Below are 23875 nucleotides of genomic sequence, written 5' to 3' on the forward strand. Positions count from 1 at the left end.
CTTTCTTTCTTTCTTTCTTTCTTTCTTTCTTTCTTTCTTTCTTTCTTCCTTCCTTCCTTCCTCCTTCCTTCCTTCCTTCCTTCTTTCCTCCTTCCTTCCTTCCTTCCTTCTTTCTTTCTTTCTTTCTTTCTTTCTTTCTTTCTTTCTTTCTTTCTTTCTTTCTTCCTTCCTTTCTTTCTTCCTTTCTTTCCTTCCTTCCTTCTTTCTTTCTTTCTCTCCTTCTCCTTCTCCACCTTCCTCTTCTTTCTGCTATCTAATATTGAATGCAGACAGATACAATTCTCTCTCTCTCTTTTTTTTTTAATGTGCCTCGGTAATGGGTCAGATAAATTTCATTCCTGGATCCTCTTTCAGCAGTAACATTACCTCATGAGCACCAACTAATTTTATAAAGTGTCTGTAGATCAGGGATCTGGCATATTTCATTTTATTTTTGAGAAGATATTTCCAGTAAATGTAGTCTTCATTTTACACTTATGAAGTCAAAATGACAAGATGACTCAGAAATCATGTTAAATTGCAAGTGAACTTTACAGATTTGATTTGGCAAAGATAGAACATATTCAAAGCAATCGTAAACCCACAATATGCCTGAGTAAGCAATCACAAATCATTTAGTAAGAAAATGTCAAGGGATAGAGTGAGAGTCATTTACATTAATATCTTAGGTTGCTGCAAATCTATTAGAGGATTATTTACTGACGTGAAAAAAGAATTAAAGTCTAGTCATATGAGAAATACTACTAGTATGTCTCATCTAAAAAGTATGTCTGTAAGGAGTGATGTTTGAAAAATCTTGTTTTTCTAAAATCAAAGCTAAATAATTCTCCTACTCAGAGCACAAAATGATAGATTTGGACCTAGAAGGGACCCCTACCATTCCTCAAATCTAACCTAATTTTCCATGTGGAAAAAAGTGAGGCCTATCAAGATTAAATGATTTGTTCAAGGTCACATAAGTACCAAGTGATAGGTGAAGTATTTTGATTCAATTTTATCAAATCTAAATCTAAACACCCTTCCTTCTACACCATAGTGCCTACCAACTATTATGGGAAATGTTCTGTGAAATTTCTGTATGTGATTTACATAAAACTAGTGTCATTGAATTAAGATACACTTTGTAAACATATTAATTGAAGCACACTCTCCCACTGTGTGCTATTTTTTGATATTTAAATGCTTCATGCAATCAAAATTTATGTAGATATTCTCTTAATAAATGTTGATTAGTGCAGCTCCTTCAAGTCCATTGATTATTAAGGGGAAACACCATATACACAGAAAAATAAACACAAAATATATGCAAAATAGTTTAAAATATGACTTCTGAAAGAAGAGCACTAGCAATTGGGGGAGGGGGTATGAAAATAGACTTCTGATTGGAGGGAACTCTTGAGTATTGAAGGAAGCTAGGGATCCTACAAATTAGATATGAAAAGGGAGTACATATTTTTCAAGGGACTATTGGTGAAAAGGCATGGAGGCAGAAAGCAGAATTCCATGTATAGGATAAAGCAAATAGAGTATTTTGGTTGCAACATTCCATGTGTGAAGGAATGTGCATAGTAAGTCAGAAAATGTACGCTTGAGCCAAAGTATAATGGGTTTCACATGCCAAATAGAATTTTTTTTATTTTATCCTACAGGCAAGAGGAAACATTCAGATTTTCTAGAGAATAGGTATGACGTAGTCAGATCAGTGATCTAAGAATATTAGTTTAGCAGCTAATAATGTCTTAATACATTTTAAGTAATTAAGTCTACTCATAAATGTATGATTTATAAAGAGTCCACAAGTAAGGTATTGGTTTAGTGTTACCAAGTGGTTAAATTGAAAGATCCCTGATTTCTAGGATTATGCCATCTAAAAAATTCATCAGTGCAAGCTCAATTTTATGACTATAATCTATAGATATACAGAGTAGTACTGAACTGAGAAATGATCAGAATCAGCAGCTAAATGATGAAATTAGAATACATTTATCATATGTATGTCATTAACCCACCTGTCAAAAGTTCCTTTTCCTAAAAATTAATTTGTGCTCAAATGAATTTTTACTAAATGAAGTCAGAAAAAAATATCCAAGGGGAAAATGTGCATTTTATACACATTAGAAAATTAAGATGCTATCATAAAATTTATTTCCTCACTCAAATATTTGATAGGTTATGATAAAGGTTAATGCTTAGACTTATTGAACTTTTCTCCAGTACTCCATAACTAGAATCATTGCATCTAAGAGAGATTTCAGGTCAATATGCAATTAGAGCCCATCCAAAAATGAACTGTCTCTTAAAATAGTGAGGTCCTTGCCACTCAACAGAGACAAGAAAAGACTAGGGGATGACCACTTGCTGATAAGATAATAAAGGAAATTTCTTTTACAGTGTAGGTTGGACTTGATGATTTCCAGTGTTCTTATCATCTTTATGTTATGAATTTATAAAAATGTATTTCTAATTCATGTCATGATTATTTTTTAAATAGGAAATCCAAGATTTCTTCTGTATTTACTTGTATGGTTTGATAGGCTTATAAATTTCTCTGGGTGGGATTATGTCCACTAACATGTTGTAAATATATTAAATCACCACAAGCTTCTAGTGTACAAGTGTCTCTTCACTCTCTCAATCTATATGGACTTCAACATCTTCTTCAATATGGATAAATTGAGCTCAGTATCATTAACACTGAAGAAAATCTTACTACAAAGAAAAGTTGGTTTGCTCAATAAAAGAGAATTCTTTACAATTTTGAATTCATTATCAACAGATGCTTTTTGTGTTTCTATACACAGACAGTAATTTTCTCCAACAGAAGTTGTAAAATCAAAGGCAGAGGAGACCTGTATTGAGGTAAACTGAACTGTTGACATCAAATCATAAGTGTCCTGGTAGTCCAAATGTCCTGAAGTGCAAAAATTGTCTCCTATATACCAATGACACGTTGTCTTCTCTGCCATCTCTATTGCCTTTCATTAGACAACAGTTACCTTGAAACACAAACACACACACACACACACACAGAGGGGAGGGAGAAAGAGAGAGAGAGAGAGACAGAGAGAGAGAGAGAGAGAGAGAGAGAGAGAGAGAGAGAGAGAGAGAGAGAGAGAGAGAGAGAGCGAGAGAGAGAGAGAGAGAGAGAGAGAGAGAGAGAGAGAGAGAGAGAGAGAGAGAGAGAGAGAGAGAGAGAGAGAGAGAGAGAGAGAGAGAGAGAGAGAGAGAGAGAGAGACAGAGAGAGACAGAGAGAGAGAGAGAGAGAGAGACAGAGAGAGAGAGAGACAGAGAGAGACAGAGAGACAGAGAGAGAGAGACTCTTTAATCCAGAGTCTTTGGTCTACTTGTTGTTCCTCAAACAAGAGATTCCATCTCTCAACTCTGGACATTTTCATTGCCTATCCCCCATGTCTGGAAGGAATTCTTTCCCTCGTTTCCTTTACCTCCTAACTTCCTTGACTTTCAAGTCTCAACTAAAATCCCACCTTCTAGAGGAAATCTTTCCCAGTCCCTCTCAATTATAGTGCCTTTCCTCTTGGTTATTTCCTATTCATCCTGTATATAGTTTGTACATAATTGCTTGCATATTTTCTCCCCATTAAAATGTGAGCTTCTTGAAGGTAGGCACTGTTATGAAAAGCATTTACTAAACTTACCATTTCAGTAACTTTGTAATAAAAGGAAATAAAAATTGTCTGATATGACTTGTTCTTTTAAAAAATGAATGTTTATTTTATTTTCAGATTTGCATTCCCTCCTTCCCTCCCTCCCCCCACCCCATACACACCACAAGTTCAGACAATGAGAAAAAAAAACTCATGGTACAAACACGTAGAGTTAAGAAAACCCATTGGCCACATAAAAAAAGTCTCAATCTGTACTTTAAGTCCATTATGTCTCTATCAGGAAATGGGCAGGATAGGATGGTATAGCCTGTATTTTAAGCCATATAAGTTCATAATGATGATTTCATTCTTATCCAGATATTCTCTTGACATTCCTTACTATTCACTAATCATTACACCTCAAGATTTATTGCTTAGTACAATACAGTACATAGAGGCAATTCTCCAAAAAATTCCTTTTACTTCTCAGGATTCTCTGGGGAGGATGGGGAGCTGTTGGGAAAGAAGTAGTTCACACACACACACACACACACACTCACACACACACACACAGAGTTATTTCAGATCTCCACTGCTATAACAAGGGAATAAGCTGGTCTTTTCACCTCTTTCCCAAAAATTCTATACGTAAGAAAAAAGCTTTACACCTGAGAGGTATTTCAAAGGTTACTTGTACAAAATGGGAAAGGTTTACCAGACTGATTCAGACCGTATCTCTCGCATTATTCCAATCATTTATATCTGAGTTGCATGGATATTTCCAGGGCCATTTTCTCCCACAACTCTTTAGACTTTAGAGCTTCACCCTCAATCAATTTCATTCCAGTCAATCTAGGGAAAATCAACCAAATGTACTTCATCATTATAGCTAAGGTTTTTTACATTCCATTTCCCAATAGTCATTGCTTGGCCACAACTATTATGCTTCTCAGTGGGCAATATCATTATATTATAACAGTATCTATCCTAGGATCCACTGCCTAAAGGTCAAGTATGCTACATTTCTACCCACCCCACCCCCCAGCATTCTCTGGTACTCTTAAGTATGTTGGGGTGTGTCTAGTCCACACCATTGGCTCATACTCCCACCAATTGTGTTCCCTAAATCGTAGAAAGTTCCCTCACATCTCAGTTCCATTTACTCACTTAACAATTGGATTAACTTTTTTCAAAGGAATATTTATTTTAAAATAATAATAAGAACAAACATGCATACACTCTTGTCCCCAGCACCTGGAGGTAATAAATCCTTCCCATGCCACCTCAGTCTTTGGGGAGGGAAAGGGGATTAGGTTCCTAGTTTAACTCAGCACATGACCACCAAATTCCAAGTCAAAAGCACCCCTAGACTTGTGTCCTGAAACCCTTGATTGTCAAACCTTTCTGGGAATCTTGACTCCAAGGTCCACATAACTCAGCTCTCATTTCTGAGCACTTGCCTCCCACTACCACCAATCCACATCTAGATTTGAAAAAGACAAATGAAGCAGGCAAAAATCCCAAGTCCATTTCTTAGGGTTATAGGGCCTAAGCAGCCCCACCCAACTTAGTATATGCTACCCAAGTGGTTCTTTAATGAGACCTTTACCTACAGATCTATCACCAAGAGAATACAACTGTGCCTCAGGCAGTAGATTTGAAGATACTCAGTTCCAATTATCAAAGGAAAGATGCTATTCTCATTCATGTGTTAGGGGAACACAAAATGTCTTCTACCTAAAGGAATCTTCTGGTCTCCCCTCTTAGGTGATCTAGGCATGTGTCAAAAGCCCCATGGCAACATCAAAATCAATATGAGTAGCTAAATAATTGGTTCCCCATTGTTCCTGAATGTTACTTTACCACATTGTTCTTATAGATTTCCTGTGCTCAAAATACCTGTTTGACCATACTTAATGTAGGTTTTTGACTCTGTACCTTCTCTTGACCTTGAATCAAATTATATCAATCAAACTGATTGGGTGTGCTGTCACATACTCTGCAATTTGAACCAAGGAACATGCGGGTAGGTAATATTTGCTTATGAAAACTTGTTTGCTCAAAGAAAACCTATGCACAATAATAATTCTATGATCTCTTTGACATGGATACTCCATTCTGGGTTCACTCTACCAATATCTATTCCCACTGACTGGTGCAGTCCCCTAAGCATGGCTGGATATAACTTCTCTGAGGATTCTAGGAATAACATTGAGGGGATAGAGGTATCTTTGTAAGACTGGAATATTCTAGTATGAGTTCCATTTGCTGGACATTTGGTAGTTCTTATGATCTTCTGAAGCTAACAAAGTCATAATATGGTCTGTCTCTCTCTGATATTCATTCACTTAATATCAGGAAAGAATAAATGCAATGAACATAAAACAACTTCAATACCAAGCATTCATGGCCATATGGTGACTGGGGGTGGTGGTGGCAAGTGGGTCCCTGGACTTTCTACATTCCACAGGTTTTAAGCAGTCCTCATATTGCTTGCTCTCAGGGGAGAAAGAAAACTTTCCTCTAATCCTTTTGATACATACTCAGTTCCATCTTAGTAGAAAATTAAAAGACCTTTCAATACCACATAGTAAATTGATGGGAAATAGAGAATGACCCTTCATGCTCTGAAGCAGGTAAAGTGCCCCTCCATCATGTATCTTCTCATCAAGAGTCACCCAATCCTTCATGTATATTGTAGCATGTAGGGCATATTATTCATATTTGAATGATTGCACCTACATTTGCCCCATCTCCTTGTTTTGCTCTCACTTACAAAAGCCTGTTTGTTGAAAGAAAATCTCCACAAAGTAAAAAATCTGTCATCTTGTTGATGTAGGTACCCTATGCAGATCACAACCCATCCTAACCTTCTTATTCTGTGAATTTCTTATCTATGACTTCATTTAAGTCCTCCACAGATAGTCCAGTCACCTTATTAGGGGAGTTCTAGATTTTTTGGCATTCTCTAAATACTTGTAGAGCATATAGTTTGTCCATTTGATGACTTCACTCTTGCTCCAAGAATGCCCAACCTTTTATTTTCTTGTATATCTTTTGTGACATATCTATGAAATCAAACATTGGTAAGATGTTTCAACTATTTATATCCATTCTCTATTATGTTTTGGGTACTGTCCTCCTTTAATTCTTTGGAGTCTGTAGTATTTTGTGCTTAACTCAGGAAGAATATTAGTCCTTAAGAGTCAGTCTTCAGGCTAAGCACTGAAGACACAAAAGAGGAAAGAGATTAGTCTCTGCCCACGAAGAGCTTACTAGCTAATGGAAGGAGACAAGCAAACACACACACATACATATATGTAAACAAGCAATTAGTATGTATTTGTATGTAAATAGGTATTATGTAAACATGTAAACAGGATTATAAGAAATAATTAAGAGAAGGAAAGCACTAGAATTAACAGGAGTTGGGCTTCCTGCAGAAGGTGGGATTTTAACTGGTACTTGAGGGAAGAAGCCCTGGAAGTCAGTGGACAGAAATGAGTAAAGAGATCATAACAGACATAGGGGCCTGTCAGAGAAAGCCAATATATTATGGTTAAATAGGGGATTTCTGAATTCCTGAACATGGAGGTAGTACATTTGTAGTTGATCTCAAGTTCAAAGTTATGACCATCTCTATCACAAGACTGAGGCAAGATCATGGGAGGAGTAGGTCACAGGAAGTAAATAGGTTGAGGAATTGAGTTGTGATGGTACTTGAGGGAGAGTGAATATGTATATTGACGGTCACAAATATAGGCAAAAGTTGAGGAAAAAAGAAAAATTGTGAACCAGTTACCACACTTAATGAGGAAGGAAAAGAAGTGATATGGAGGTCTATAAGATAAGTTAGCAGAATTTTAATTGGGTGACAAATATGAATTACATGAACCTCAAAGGAGGAGAGGTTACTGAGTAATGAAGATAGAGAAAGAACCTTGAAATGGCAATGATGAGGGAAGAGTATTACAACTCTCAACCAGTAAATTAAGGGGAATGAATGAAGCACAGCCAGCATTTTAAAAAGATGTATTCTTTTAAAGAGTGGTCATAGAGGCTGTGTCATCAGTAGGTAGCCAGATTTCAGTAATAGCTAAAAGATGGAAAGAGGAAAAGATTTAGGATGAAGGGAACTTTGTTGGTTATAGAACAGACATTCCAGAGGGCATGGCGTAAAAGTTGGGTAATGTTTGATTGGAATTTGGGGGTAGGAGGGTTGAAGTGGATGGGAATAAGAAATTGGGCAGTGGGGATAGGTAATGTGGTTTAATGATGACCTAAAGGGATTCAGAATCTCTGGCATATATGTAGGGTATGACCAGGCATGAGAACATTCATCATTGAGTAAAAGGTACCACTCTTTCCCAAAATGTCTCCAGATTGCACTAGAAAAAGTGTAATGTGACATAGAAAGCAGATGGTTAGAAATGATGTCCCATTTCACTACTTTTCTTCCCTTTGAAGACTGGAGAATAGGCAGGAAATTGAAGAGAAGGAGATGAAAGTCCTACTCCCACTGACTGACATCACTAAAGGTAGGCTTTATTTCTGGGAGAAGATTGGAGTCATTAAAAACACTGTTCAATTTCCCAATCATAATACATCCCTTTAAATACTGAAAGATAGCTTTCATGTTTCGTCTCTGGTTTTTCTTTTCCAATATGTCAAAAAAAATTATTGACGTATACTATGCATCAGACCTTATGCTTAGTGAGGTTCCTGATTGTCCTGCAGTGTTATTTCTTGTCACTATACTCTTTGGCCTTCTTTGGACACGTAATGCCTTATTAAAGCTTCCTTGCTCCTAAGAAGTATTACAGTACAGATTTATTTCTGGGGCATTTAAAGCCTTCCATACTGGGACTGTCACATACTTCTTTTAAATAAGTTTGTTAAATGAAATTAATTTTATATTTTTCCTTTCCCACCACTTTCAACTGACTTTGATGACAACATCAACCTGTTAAAAGAACACTGTTCCAAGGTAACTAGATCATTAGCATGAACTACAGGAGTCTTTGCTAATGGGGACACTTTTGGGGAGGACTTTTTCACATTTTTTGGCACCTGTACCCTCCTATATACTCCCCATTCCAGTCAAATTGGCCTATTTACTCTTACAATACATCCTATGCTATCTGTTGTCTCTGTGCCTTGTGCAGGCCAGCCTTCATACTTGAAATGAATTTCCTCCTTACCTCTACTACTTCCTTTCAAAGTTCAGTTCAGGTGCTTCTTCCTCCAGGAGTCTTTTCCTGAAATTCCTATTTCTTAGTGCTCTCACCTCTTGAAATTATTTTGTATATACTTTTAATTTATTTATCTTCATGCTTGTTATATCTTCATAGTTGAATATAAGCTCCATCAGGGCAGAAATTTTTTTCATTTTTGCTTTTGTGTCCCTAGTTCCCAGAACAGGGCCTTACATATGACATATGGTGACTGTTCAGCTATGTCAACTGGTTTTCACCAACATTTACTATAGTTGAATATACATTGACAAAATAAAATGGAAAAGAACAATTAGTCAACAATTATCTGATAGTTAACTCATATGCATAATTGTGGAGGGAGCTCTAACTTTCCTCACTATAAATATTTTTTCCTGAGTTATATCAATAATTATGTCAATTATAGCTACCTTCTGACTTTTTAAAAATGTAAATTTCATTATAATTTTTACCAAATTATTTATAAATTGTTCTATGTAGTGTACAAGTACACTATAAACTAAAGCCAAAATTAGTTTTAGTGAAATATTTACCCAAGAAAAAAGTTTATAGAAAAATAAAAGATTTCATTTTGGCCTCCCCATCCCCTCCTCAACACACACACACACACACACACACACACACACACACATATTCTATAGTCTCTACTATCTTTACAAAATACTTATTTAGTGAATATTATGATCATTGTTTAAGCATCCCAGCTGCAAAGTTGTTAAATGTATTGGAAGATTTTAGTTTTTATTTCCTTAGTAGTAAGTTTTTTATTTCCAGTGTAAATTGCAGATTAAAAAAAAAGATATGCATTTCTCATACAAATAAAAAATACTTTTTGTAAATGTAAAGCTTTCTTTCAAATCTGCCTTATATTGATAACAAAAAGCTCCAAAAACCCTCATTCGAGAGCAACTTGTATCAATTCAGTTATCATATAATTTTCTGAAAGAGAATATAGCATTAAAAGGTATACATCTGAAAGCAAAATCTAGAATAAACAATTTTGCTTAAGGAATTAAAAGACATGAAAGAAATGTAAAATTATCAAGAAGATCCTAAGCAGAATGTCAGAATTAATTTTTTTAAATTAAATTTTAGGCCCATATTTAGCTACTATTAATGATGCCACTTTGACTTTTAAAATAAAAGTGAAAGATCAATACCCAACCAAATGTACAATTTTATCCAAAAAATAGACTGAATTTTCACCATAAGTGCCCCCAACTATGTGTCTCATTTAGATTAATTGAACTCTTTGCCTGACAAAGGCCAGAGCATCAGCATGAAATTGGACCAATTACATTTCCAGCAGCTACAGAGGTATTCTTTAAGAGTATGACAGCTTATAAAAAATAGGCCCCTTAAACCACGTAGATCTGTATGTTTCATGTATGTACCTCATACAACTCAATATACTTTATCATTAAGCAAAAAATCATAGGAGATTTTGCAACCAGCAGTTCATATTGGTAAATTAGGAATGGTATCTTTGAAACAAAAGTTAACCTTTATTTTTATAAAGGATGGGATTCTTCTCTAACTAAATACCTTAAGTCCAAAGGAAAGATGATGATAGAAATACATATTTAGGTTTCCTGAGATAAATATCAGATCTAAACTTTAATATAAGAAAGAAAATCTTGTCCTTTAATATTATATAGTTTTATTGTAAAATTCATTTCTTTCTTGGTATAAAACATGGTTAGGTTTTTTTTTTTTGCAGTGATGACAATTACTAAGAAAAACTAAAATTGATAACAATTAAAGTTCTAACATCCAACTGGTGGACAAGTAGATAGACCACTGGACCTGGAATCAGAAATATCTGAGTACTAGGGAGGCTTGGTGGCACAGTGAATAGAGCACTGGCCCTGGAGTCAGGAGGACCTGAGTTCAAATGTGGCCTCAGACATTTAAGACAAAAACTAGCCTTATGACCTTGGGCAAGTCACTTAACCCCAATTGCCCTCCAAAAAGCAAAAAAAAAAAAAAAAGAAGAAGAAAAAAAGAAATATCTGAGTACATACTTGGCCTCCCATATTTACTAGCTGTGTGACCCTGGGCAATTCATTTAGCCTCAGTTTCATTAATTATAAAATGGGGATAATAATAGCACCTACCTGCTAGGGTTGTTGTGAGGATCAAGTGAGATATTTGTAAAATATCCTTACCAAAGTTTCTGGCACATTGTAGCACTATATAAGTACTTGTTCCCTATGTATGAGGATGTATGAGGATCACCATAGTGACGTTATTGACATGAATAATAATGAACGAGAAAAAAATAAACTATAATGGAGTCTTTCTTGAAATGAAAAAGTCTGATACTCCTTCTGATAATTGCTTTCCTATGGTATCTTTCACAGGCCAGTGCAAATCAATCTCTTTTTGATACACTTTTAAAGCTGCCAAATGATTTAAAAGTGTTTTGTGATATGATTTGATGTCAAAATGAAGGAAGTTTTCTTAAAAAATAAGTTTTTATTATGAAGCATAGGATGGGTATTTAAATAATTTACCCCACAATAAACATAAGACAAAGCAGGATCTTAAAAATATAGATTCATCAGATATGTTTACTTTTAAAAAACACTAATGGGAGCATACGATATTTCAGCAGATCCTTTCTTCTATTCTAAAAGCCTTATAATACAAGAATACAAAATTACAGAACTTATATAGTAGAACATGAAGTTTTTGCGGTGCGTAGGGACTTTTTTTTTTTTGTACAGACCTAACGTAGTGCACTACTTTCCGACATCAGCATAATACAGTCCTGGGGATTCCGTAGTCATTTTGACTACATCCCCTTCATCAAAATTTATTGAATTCATTTGTGATTACCTCAGAGAAAGTACAGATAGATAATCCTCTATTCATGAATCTGGGAATGCCTTTATAATAGATTCATAAGCTGGTGGAGGAGTTTGTGTTGAAAGACCAATACGAAGGCTATTGTTAGACCAATGAAAGTCCGGGCGACTCAAATTGTGCGTGGTATGGATGAGGGGAGAGGTATTGGTGGGAGGAAGAGTCATTAGTTGACTGTCAGTTTCCACAGGTAATGGAGGACACTGTAAGAAAGGGTGGAAAGTAGAGGCCCGGAAACTTGATTTTCTAGGAAAGGAGTTGGCTTGTTCCAGGGAGGCTTGTCGCTGGAAGGTGAGGCTGGCCAAGCTGAGGTTGCTGCGACGTTCACAGCCACTGTGCCGGTAAAATCCAGTCCTGTTGAGACTGTGGGAATGAGGTCTGGAACGACGACCTGAACTCCATCGGGAGATGGGGGCACTGGCTCTTCGTCTGGACAGACAGACAAGCAACGCCCAGATGATACCTCCAATTACAAGCCCAATGGCCATGGATATTGTGAAGGACATTATAAGATCATCTAAAAGAAAGCAAGCAAAGTGTCAAAGTAATTACCTAAACATTCAGCTAAAGTAAGTGGCAAAATACAAGGTTGCGTAATTTAAATGAATTTGGGAATTCATGATTAATATTAAATTAAAGATCTAGGAGAATTACTCAAGTAAATAATGAATAATGATCAAATAGTTCCAATTATTAAAACAACATAATGCATATTGTCGTTTTTATAACCCTGAATATATTGTTGTTTGAGTTATTTTGGTTATCTGAAAGAACTTAAAAGTAAACATTTCTCATAGGAGCATAATAAGTTTGGAACACCTTATCAAAGGGCTGAGTTGCAAGAGTACAAGGATTTCCATAGCTTTTTTTTTTCTTCAGAAGTTAATCCCCAAATACACCAAATTGGAGAGGGCAGTGGGGGGTAGAGAAATGATTCATTCAGTTGTACTTCACTGAACTAGTTAGCAGAAGGAAACAACTTCTAGTCGAAGAAGGCAGGTCCACAGTAACAAATTTACCAAGATGCTAATTAAAACCTTGTTGAAAATACTCTAGTCCAACAGGACTCTTTTTTTTCCTTTTGATGCTTTTTAAGACACATAATTATGTTCATGTTAGTAGTCCTTCCACTAACTCATGTCACAGCCCTCTATATTTCATGAGTTATGGCCGGTAAAACAGCATCTGGAATCAGTGCTCTGAATAGAAAGGGGACAGCGACAGACCTTTATGACTTTTCTCTGAGGACCGGATTCATTTAGCCATTTAGCTAGTCTGGTCCTTGTAGAAGAGTCACAAGGTCCATCACTTCCTCCTTTCTACTAGGAATTTGTTGCCTTAGCTAGAAATAATCTTTTTTTGCTTTTTGAAGGGGTGAAGGTAGGGCAACTGGGGTTAAGTGACTTGCCCAAGGTAACAGGGCTAGTGTGTCAAGTGTCTGAGGCTGGATTTGAACAAAGGTCCTCCTGAATCCAGGGCCAGTGCTCTACTCACTGCACCACCTAGACACCCTTAGAAATAATCTTTTAATCTTAACCCTCAAAAAACTTACTGTTTTATACCATTCATTTGGCATTCATATCTGGTGTTTAGTTTATCTTCTCAACCAGATTATAAATTCCAATGTTCCACGATTCAGAACATTAACAAATTAAACAAACAAATCTATAGTCTGCTATCTTCTCTTCTTCCATTTGATAATCCTAAGCATCCAAGAACCACAGCATTGTACTAGGATTCAGAAAACCTAGGTTCAAATCTTGGCTCTACCATAGACTGACTGGTGATCTTGGGCAAGTCATTTAACTTTCCATTAGAAGATGATTTGAGGTGAAACAGTTTGTGGGTTGTTAATTTTGTATTAACCATAGTATAAATGGATGACTCATCAAATTATATTTCAAGGTTTCCACATTTAAAAATGAGATTAGTATGCCAAATTGCTTACCATCTTAGGAAGGGGGAAGGGAGGGAGACAATTTGAAATTCAAAATTTTGTATAAAAATGACTGTTAAAATTATCTTTACATGTAATTAGGAAAAACCAAAATAATATTTAAAAGAAAAAAATGAAGTTGGGTTATTGTTTATTAACAATGTTATTACAAAAAATGTTTCACTGATGCTTTTTGTTTTGCTAATGCATTCATTATTTTTGGTAATGTATTCATTATTATTCCAGTTACTAGTGGTATCAAAGTACCATTTAAACTGTTGTATGATCTATTGAATACAATTTGATTAGTCATTGACTTCATTATGGAGAACTCAGTAAACCCACAAGTTACTTCAGGAAAAGTTTGTGTACTATATGATGTGAGGATTATTATCACATAGGGAAACCACATACATATTATATATTATATATGATATAATATATCATATTATTATATTATATATGTACATAGACACAACATACACACACACTCACATATATATATATAAAACTCAAGCAAGCAGTTGACAAGGATCCAAGGCTGTGTGGTAACGCGCAAAAGATACTGGACTTAGAGTCAATTGTGACTTCAGAACAAGTAAGTCACTCAATTTCTCTGGACTTTGATTTCATCATAAATTTTAAAACTGAGTAAGTTGTGCTCAGTGACCTAAAAGATCCCTTATAGCTCCACTTTTATAATCCTATTCCCTGGTAACATTCTTAATTTTTTTTGCCTCATTGGGATTATGTATTCTTGATATTTCTCAATCAATTGAATGACTATAATGATGTGTTCTGCTATAGAAAATGTTCTTACCTTTTTATTATCTTAGCAAGGATGTCCTGATACGTATATAGACCATTCTCATAGACATTTTTAAGGGATGGGAAAGTAGATATATAATTCGGTAATTGCTAATGTCTCAATGTCACTTTTTTATTTGTAACTGTACCTCCTGGGAGGTTTCCCATTCTTTTGGAAACTACATATTTTTGAGATACCTTGAAAAATGATCCTGAAATGCCTCTAAAGATGCCTTGGTGGGGTGAAGTCTAGTTGCATTTTCTAGCTTCATCTTAAGTGCCATTGTCACATAGCAGATGCTGATATGGTAGAATCCAAATGATCTTTATCCATTGATGAAGAAAATAGATCATCCATGCATTTATCTATTTTCTTGTTCATTATTTTCTTCTGATTATTTGTTAATTTGGTCTTGACTTGTGATTTCATTGGTATAGGTAAATTCCTACCTAGAAATAGTCCCCTATGTAGGGGAGCTAAGTGGCCCAGTGGATAGACTGCCTGACCTGGAGTCAGGATGACCTGAGTTCAAATTTGTCCTCAGACACTTACTAACTGTGTGACCCTGGGCAAGTTAACCCTATTTGCCTCAGTTTCCTCTTCTATAATATGAGGTACAGAAGGAAATGGCAAACTACTACAGTATCTTTGCCAAGAAAACCCCAATTGTGGTCACAAGGAGTCAGAAATGATTGAACAACAGCAACAAATATCGAAAGTTCCTTCTACTTATACAAATATGCAGACCAGACAATCTTCTATAAATTATGATCTTAGAGAGTTGCCTGTAGCATTGAGAAGCTAAACACCTTGCCCTTGGTTGCACAGTTACTAAGTGCCAGAGGCAAGATTTGAAGACAGATCTTCTTTATAACATTAAGCAATCATTTTTAAAGAGTATCTCAACATTCTATTGCTCAAGTCTTTCTGTTTAACATGGCATGTTTTTATAGATATCGGTCTTGACCTGTGATTTTATCAATGTAGGAAATTCCAAGCAAATTCCTTTTTAGCTATTCAAATGAACAACTGTTCTATAAGTCTTAAGAGAGTTTGAGGCAGTGAGAGATGAAGTAACTTGGCCACGGTCATTCAAATTATGTATCATGGGACTTGAAATGAAGGCTCTCTAATTTACTACAGGATGTTGCCTCATTGGTCTTGTAGTAACAAAAATAAAAATACTAATGAATTGCAACAAATCAATCAATAGCTATTTACTGAGCACCTATACATTAGAAGACACTATGCTAAGTTTTGTGAAAACTAAGGAATATACATTTTTATATCTAGAAGCATACCCTTGTCAGAAGGGAGTGAAATAAATTGAATCATATTAAACGATTTTTAAGAGGCACAGGTGTTGCAAATTGCATATGTTTGGGGATTTTTTCAGCGTCTTGATGCTCTTTTTTTGTTCTTTAAAAGTATAATTTCTTATATGAGGTGGCTTTGGGAGGAAGAAGGGTAGTGATACTAGTGATAACTATGATGATATAAAAAACAGAAGGTATCAATAAAAACTTATTTAAAAATGTGTAGCCAGAAAAAAACTTTTTAAATCATCCATAAAGTTAAGGAGTAATAACCTGCCTCTCCCTCCATCACCCACAGAAAAAAGGTTGACCTTTGATCTTCCAGTCAAAGACTGAGAATCTTTCCTTCTTAAAAGACTGAAAGAAAAGGAGTAAGGAATATTTTATCCTTAAAAATAAAGACGACAATATACAATAAATACAACCATAAATTACCTAAAGTTTTCATAATTGTTCATTGAAAAATATAAAATTTAATTTAAAAAGAATAGTATAGTATAAAATTTAATAGAATAATGACTTTTACATGACACAGAATCTGTATCAAATAGAAAAAATTGTTATAGCTTTGAGTTTTAATGGATGAGTTGATAAGAGAAGAGTTAGAAAATAACAATAATATTTATGAATATTATCCCTTCATAATACCTCCCAATAAAAATATTGAATAAGCAATATAAAAATGCTTTACTTGTGTTGTTGTTATTTTAAAGACAAGAAAATTTAAAGCATAAACATGTCTGGAAGCATTTGACTTCAGATAGTTTGCAAAGAATTATGAGACATGGTTACAGGAATAAAAATTAGGAGAGATCTCCCTCTAGTGGTCTTAAAGACTCATGGCTCCCACATTTGAAAACTGCAATCCTGAGGATTTTAAAAATAGAAATTTCTTTTGATTTTTACTTAGTCAAAAATGTCCTCCTCTTCTAGACCTTATTAGTAAAGCTAATAGCTAAATTTTGTTGTTACTGATCTAGCCAGACATACATCCTGGAGAATAAAGTCAAAGGGTTTAAGGAAACATTAACAATAAGGGTAGTAAAGGTAATAAAATTCTAGCTGAGTTGTTAAAATTCTAAAAGATTATGCTGTTAAAACTCCATACTTAATATTTTGAAAAATATGAAGAAGTCAACAGTGGTCACTGGACTGGAAAGTATCAGTTTGTGTCCCAATCCTAAAGAAGGGCAATGCCAAGGAATGTTGTAGTTACTGAACTATTGCACTCATTTCACATGCCAGCAATGTTATGCTTAAGACTCTGCAATCTAGGCTTCACCAGTATGTGAACTGAGAATTTACTGAAGAGCAGACTGATTTTCAAAGAGATGGAGGAACTAGAGAAGCAACTACCAACATTCACTGGATTATGGAGAAAACAAGGTTGAGTTCCAGAAAATAAACAAACAAACTTCTATTTCTGCCTCGTTGACTGCACTAAAGCTTTTGACTTTGTGGATCACCACAAAATGTGGCAAGTCCTCAGAAATGGGAGTACCAGATCATCTTGTCTGCTGAGGAGCCTGTATGTGAGCCAAGAAACCTTTAAAACAAAACATGGAACAAGTGATTGGTTTAAGATTGGAAAGGGAGTATGACAAAGTTGTAGATTGTCACCTTATTTATTTAACTTATATGCAGTGTACGTCATGTGAAATGCCAAGCTGGATGAATCAAAATCTGAAATTAAGATTGCCAGGGAAAAAAAAAATTAGCAATCTCAGATATGCAGATGATACCACTCTGATGGCAGAAATCGAAAGGGAATTAAGAAGCCTCTTGATGAGGGTGAAAGAGGAGAGTGTGAAAGCTGACTTGAAGCTTAATATGAAAGAACTAAGATCTTGGCAATTGGTCCCATTGCTTCCTGGTAAATAGAGAAGAAATGAAATCAGTGTCAGATTTTATATTCTTGGGCTCAAAGATCACTGTAGTCCATAACTGCAGCCATGAAGTTGAAAGATGTGTGTTAGAGGCGGCCAGGTAGCACAGTGAGTAAGAGCACCAGCTCCAGTGTCAGGATGACCTGGGGATCGAATCCGGGCTCAGACACTTAGCACCCACCCAGAAACACCTGGCCGTGTAACCTTGAGCAAGTTACTTAACCCCAATTGCTTTAAAAAAAAAAAGATGTGTGTTGCTTAGAAGGAAAACTATGACAAATGTGGACAGTATACTAAAAAGTAGAGACATCACCTTCCTGACAAAGGTCTGTATAGTCAAAGCTATGGTTTTGTAATAGCAATATATGACTGCAAGATGTGAACTATAAAGAAAGCTGAGTGCCATAGAATAAGCCATTTTGAATTGTTTTGTTGGAGAAGACTTTTGAGAATTCCTTGGACAATAAGGAGATCAAATCAGTCAATACTCAAAGAAATTGATTCAGATTATTGGAAGGTCAAGTACTAAAGCTAAAGCATAAATCCTTTGGTCACATACTGAGAAGATGTGACTCATTGGAAAAGATGCTGATATTAGGAAAAAACTGAAAGCAAAAAAGAAAATGGAATGGAAGATAAGATGGATAGATAGTGTCGCAGAAACAATAAACATGAACTTTAACAAACTTTGATAGATAGTGGAGGGTAGAAGGACCTGGTATGCTATGGCCCATGGGGTCACAAAGAGTTGACTGAATGACTGAACAAAAACAATAATATATGTTACTGGAGTCTTACTTTTAAAAATGTGATCTACAACACAATTTCAAATAACAGAAAGTCTGGTGTAACTACATTTATTTCATTTTGATTTTTAAAATTCCAAAATCCTTTAACATCTGTTTTCTTATTTTGGCATTACAAAAAAAGTAAGTTGAGAATGTTACAAAGAATATTAATCCTTGTAAGAATTAAAGGATTTTATGTGTCAAAAGATGCACAGTGGTCAGTGAGTAAAGTGCCAGCCCCAGAGTCAGGAGGACCCGAGTTCGGTTCTGGCATCAGACACTTAACACCCACACAAAAAAACTAGCCGTGTAACCTTGGCCAAATTACTTAACCCCAATTGCCCCCCAAAAGGCAAAAAAAAAAGATGCACAGTGGGTGGATGTGAGACCTGGGACTAGAATCTAAATCCTCTGATTTCTTTTTCTCTTATTCTCTTATTGCTTTCAAACTCCACAGGAGTACAGGGTGTTCAGAGCCTTGACTTAGAAAATTGTCATAGTGCATGTTCATAGGAGGTACCATAATTTTTCTCTAGGTAATCTCTATACCTACTGAAGTCATCAGCTTTTTTCTTACTTTGAGCTTGCCTATAGGTAGTAGAGTAAAGGAGAGAGTTTTCCACCAAACAGTATAATTCTGAGAAATCTAGAGTTATCTGTGTGGGTTTTCACATATCTGTGATTCCCTGTGCTGTTTTTGTCCCTTCAAAAATCTTGCATATCAGACTATGTTTTGAGTACCTGAGGTCATAAGAACAAAATATATACTGAGGAGCCCTTCCCATAAGTCTGTGTTACAAGGTCAAAGAATAACTGTACTTCTGATGAGACATTACAAGTACTTTCCTATTTATAAGGTATATGTCAGAGAATTTGCAGGACTTTAGCAATCAGCAGTTATAGAACCCTTACATACAGGGGCCTACATAGGTAGGGGTTAAGCAGTGATGACACGAAGAGGAAGGGAGCGCAAAGAATCTGACTCATTAATTGGCAATAAAACTATTGCACTAAAAAACATGCTATTGTAGGGGCTCAGAGCCAAGATGGCGGTGTAGAAGCAAGAAAATTCCATGTGACCCCCCCATAACTACCTTAAATACCTATAAAAAATGACTCTAAACAAACTTTAGGGCTACAGAACCCACAAAGTAACAGAGAGAAACAAATCTCCTGCTGAAGGCAGCCTGGCAACCTGCCAGGAATGGTCCATTGCAGTGTGCTGGGAACAGAGTCCATCCCCAAGTGAGCCTGCAGTTTTAGCCTCAGGGTAGCCACAACCAGCCATGGCTGGAGAGACTTCAGGAGAGTGAATCACCAGCACTTGTGGTGATTTCCAGAATTATCAACCCATAAATGCCAAAGACAAAGTGAGAGGTCAGTGTGGACTTTGGGAAGAGGGGGACAGGGCATGCAGTCCAACCTCTGCCCCCAGAGGGAGAAGTGGCTGAGGTGTGGTGGCTGCTGCATGGCTACTTCAGAGCTCCTGGCCTGCAGATAGTAGGAGGAACAAGCAAACATTCTGATGGTAATTTTTCTTGCTTCAACTTGCCTGGATCTGGATCGATGTCTAGGGTGGAGGTCCTGGGGTATGTAAGCAGATGCCAGAGCCTGTGGAGGCCTCAGAGAGGGCAGCCAACTAATAGCTCCAGCAATTGCAACCCCCCCCCACCCCCCGCTATTTGGGACAAAGCTCTCCTCTCTGGAAGCAGAGTTCTACAGTGGCAAAAAGCTCACAAATCAAGTAATTGAGTGGCAACATGGGCAAGCAAAGGAATCAAAGCAAACACAGCTATCTGACTTTAGATTCCTATTTTGGGGACAAAAAGGACCAAAGCATGGAACAGGAGGAAGACAACAAAGTCAGAATTCCTGTACCAAAAGCTTCCAAGAAAAATATGAATGAATCACAGGCCATAGAGGAGCTTAAGAAGGATTTCAAAAGCCAAATAAGAGAAATGGAGGAAAAATTGGGAAGCGAAATTAGAATGATGCAAGAAAATTATGAAAAGAGAGTCAACAACCTGACTGAAGAAAATAACACCTTAAAAAGTAGACTAACTCAAATGTCAAAAGAGGCTCAAAAAGCCAATGAGGAGAAGAATGCCTTAAAAAGTTGAATTTGCCATATGGAAAAAGAATCTCAAAAGCTCACTGAAGAGAATCATTCCTTCAGAATTATATTGGAGCAAATGGAAGCTAGTGACTTTATGAGAAATCAAGATACTATTAAACAGATCCAAACAAATTTTAAAAAGTAGAGGGCAATGTGAAATATCTCATTGGAAAAACCAATGACCAGGAAAATAGATACAGGAGAGATAATTTAAAAGTTTTTGGACTACCTGAAAGCCATGATAAAAAAAAAAAAAGGACCTAGAAATAATCCTTCAAGAAATTCTCAAGAAAAATAGCCCTGCTGTTTTATTTTTTTTATTAAACTTTAATTTATTAATTTGTTTGTTTCCTTTTAGTTTACAGGATTCAATTCCACAATTCCTTGAATTTCACATTTTGTCCCCCTCCTTCTCCTCCCCCCGATGGCGGCTTATTATCAAGTACAGGATCTGTAAATACTTTCACAGAACCAGAAGGCAAAATAGAAGTTGAAAGAATCCCCCAATCACCTCTTCAAAAAGATCCCAAAAAGAATACTCCGAGGAATATTATATCCAGGTCCTAGAGTTCCCAGATCAAGAAGAAAATATTACAAACATCCAAGGAGAAACAATTTTAATATTGTGGTAACGCAATCAGGATAACACAGGATCTGTCAGCTTCTACATTGAGGGATCGAAGGGCTTGGAATATGATATTCCAGAGATCAAAGGAGCTGGGATTAAAAACAAGAATCACTTACCCAGCAAAACTGAATATCATGTTTCAGGGGAAAATATGGTTATTCAATGAAATAGAGGACTTCCAAGCAGTCTTGATGAAAAAAAGAGTTGAATAGAAAATTTGACATTCAGATACAAGAAGCAAGAGAAGCATATGAAGATAAACAGGGAAAAGAAATCATAAGGAATTTATCAAAGTTGTACTGTTTACATTGCTACATCGAAAAATGATAATTGTAACAAACTTTTCTCAGTATGAGAATAGTGGAAGGGAATATAAATGTATATATATATATATATATATAAATACATATATATGTCAATATAGGAGGGTATATGGGTGCATAAATACATATGTGAGTATGTGTATATATGTGTACAGTTATACATAGACAGAGGGTACAGGACCAATTTAATAGGAAGGAATGATACTTAAAAGGTGAAATTGAGAGGTGAGAGAGGAATATAATGAGAGGAGATGGGGAGAGACAGAATGGGGCAAATTATCTCATATAGAAGAGGCAAGGGAAAACTGTTACAGTGAAGCAGAAGAACAGGAAGGCAAAAGGGAATGAGTCAACCTTACTCTCATTGAATTTGGCTTAGGGAGGGAATGACATACACACTAAACAGGGTAACTGGAAAGTAGGGGGGAAGGGGATAAGAAAGAATGGGATTATGAAGGGGAGGACAGTTTGGGGGGAGGGAAGTTAGAAGTACACACTTTTGAAAAGAGACAGGGTCAAAGTAGAGAATACAATAAGTAGGGGACAAGATAGGATGGAGGGAAATATAGTCAGTATTTCACAATATATCCACTATGGAAAGGTTTTTCATAGCTACACATGTAAAACCTATATTGAATTGCCTATCTTCCCAGTAAGGGTGGATGATGAAGGAGGAAGGGAAAAAATCTGGAATTCAAAGTTTTAAAATCAAATGTTTAAAAAAATTATTTTTTTTACATGCAACTGGGAAATAAGATATACAGGCACTGGGGTACAGATATCCACCTTGCCCTACTGGAAAGTCAGAGGGGGATGGGAGAGGATATAGTAGAAAGCAGATTCAGGGAGGGGTATACAGTGGTCTCGCTGTTTTGGGGTGGTGGGTAGGGGAAAGATGGGGAGAAAATTTGTAACTCAAAATATTGTGGAAATGGAGGATGTAAAATAAAAATAAACATAAAAATGCTATTGTACTTATTGCTTTAAAAAAATTCTGTTCAAAGTTCTGGGTGAATAATAAATTGTAAAGACTTACATTTTAACCTTATAAAAGATAAGATATAGATAGACTAAGAGATGCAGACATATTTTGGGGGTATCACTTAGAAGGGATTGATTTTGCTTAACTTTATTTCTTCAAGAGTTTTGCTTTTCTTTCTTTTTGAGTGGGAGAGGGGAAGGTGAAAGGAAGACAAAATAAATTTTGTTCATAAAAATAAAATACAGCTTAAAAACTTAATTTCTTTTATCAACACATGGTTTTGAAATATTTTGAACTATGTTTATCTATAAGTTAGACTCTATACTGTAAATATTGGATCCATTATGTGGAACAATCTTCAAAATGTGTGCAGAACTTAATAGTGAGTAAGACTAACTAAAAGTAGTATATCCATACATTACTTACATCATTTACTTGCAATAATTCTAAGAAGGGTAATAATTCATTGTCAGGTGCAGGAAAAACATCTATTGTTTAAAGTTCCAACATGTCATGATCCTTATCAAAACATTTTCAGTGGTTTTCTATTAATAATGTTAACCACACAATAAGGTCCAAACTCTTTAAGCTGACCTTCAAGGTCCCCCAAACTGTGGCCCCAACCAGATTTAGACATGGAGTAATGGGGGGAACCCCAATAATGAGATCTATCTGAAAGTGAGATGAACTGTGTCAGGAATCAGGGCTTTTCCCTTTACTAGAACTCTTACTTGCTCAGTAAAAGAACACTTATTGAGCATTTCTAGAAAATATTTTTATTAAGTTGTTGGTTAAAGAAGAGAATTTTGGAGGTCCCTTCAGACTCTGATACAGGATTTGATAAAAATGGAATACCCTTTCCAGCTTTATCAATCACTGTACATGTTTGGAATTATAACCAAACTTACTGTCTGTTCCTTACAGTTCCTCATATCCATATTTTTTTTGATCCTTTCATGTTTGATCTTGTTCTTTCCATGTGGAATGTTCTCTAACTAAACCTCCATCTGATGTAACCTCTTCAATTCCTCAAGACAACTTTCTCCATGGTTCAACTATCTCCTCCATGAAACTTTCAGTTCCTTCTGTAACTGCATATGATGGTTGTCTTTCTCTCTCCTCTGAATCCCCATAATACCTTGTTTGTTTTTCATTTATGCCTTTATATTCTATCTTATCTTATAGGTATTTGTACTTATCTTACTCCTTTGTGTGACAGCAACCTCTCTATGGGGAGTAAATATGCTTTATTCACTTTTGCATTCTTCATGGTGCCTTGTACATAATTCCCTGAAAACAGTAGATGACAAAGCTACCGCTCCAAAGATGTCAAGGACAAAAACCAAACAAACAAATAAAAATGCAAATGAACCAAAATAGTTTT

General features: G+C 35.8%; 1 protein-coding gene across 4 annotated transcripts in view; it reads right to left on the reverse strand.

Moving 5' to 3' along the window:
• MYCT1 (MYC target 1) overlaps positions 1 to 23875 on the reverse strand; it is a 151851-nt gene that overhangs the window by 36573 nt on the left and 91403 nt on the right. Inside the window, exon 2 of one of the 4 annotated variants that reach the window (XM_069069641.1) lies at positions 9553 to 12225. The exons of the other annotated variants lie outside the window; for them this stretch is intronic. Within the exon in view, the coding sequence (XP_068925742.1) occupies positions 11714 to 12225 (512 nt within the window). The 3' untranslated portion in view covers positions 9553 to 11713. Of the gene's footprint in view, positions 1 to 9552; positions 12226 to 23875 lie in introns of those variants that run through there. 4 annotated transcript variants of the gene reach the window in all.

This window comes from Petaurus breviceps, unplaced genomic scaffold (assembly GCF_028583685.1).
Source record: "Petaurus breviceps papuanus isolate PSGF00001 unplaced genomic scaffold, PetGlider_PUasm1.0 90784, whole genome shotgun sequence".
In the NCBI taxonomy this organism is placed as follows: domain Eukaryota; kingdom Metazoa; phylum Chordata; class Mammalia; order Diprotodontia; family Petauridae; genus Petaurus; species Petaurus breviceps.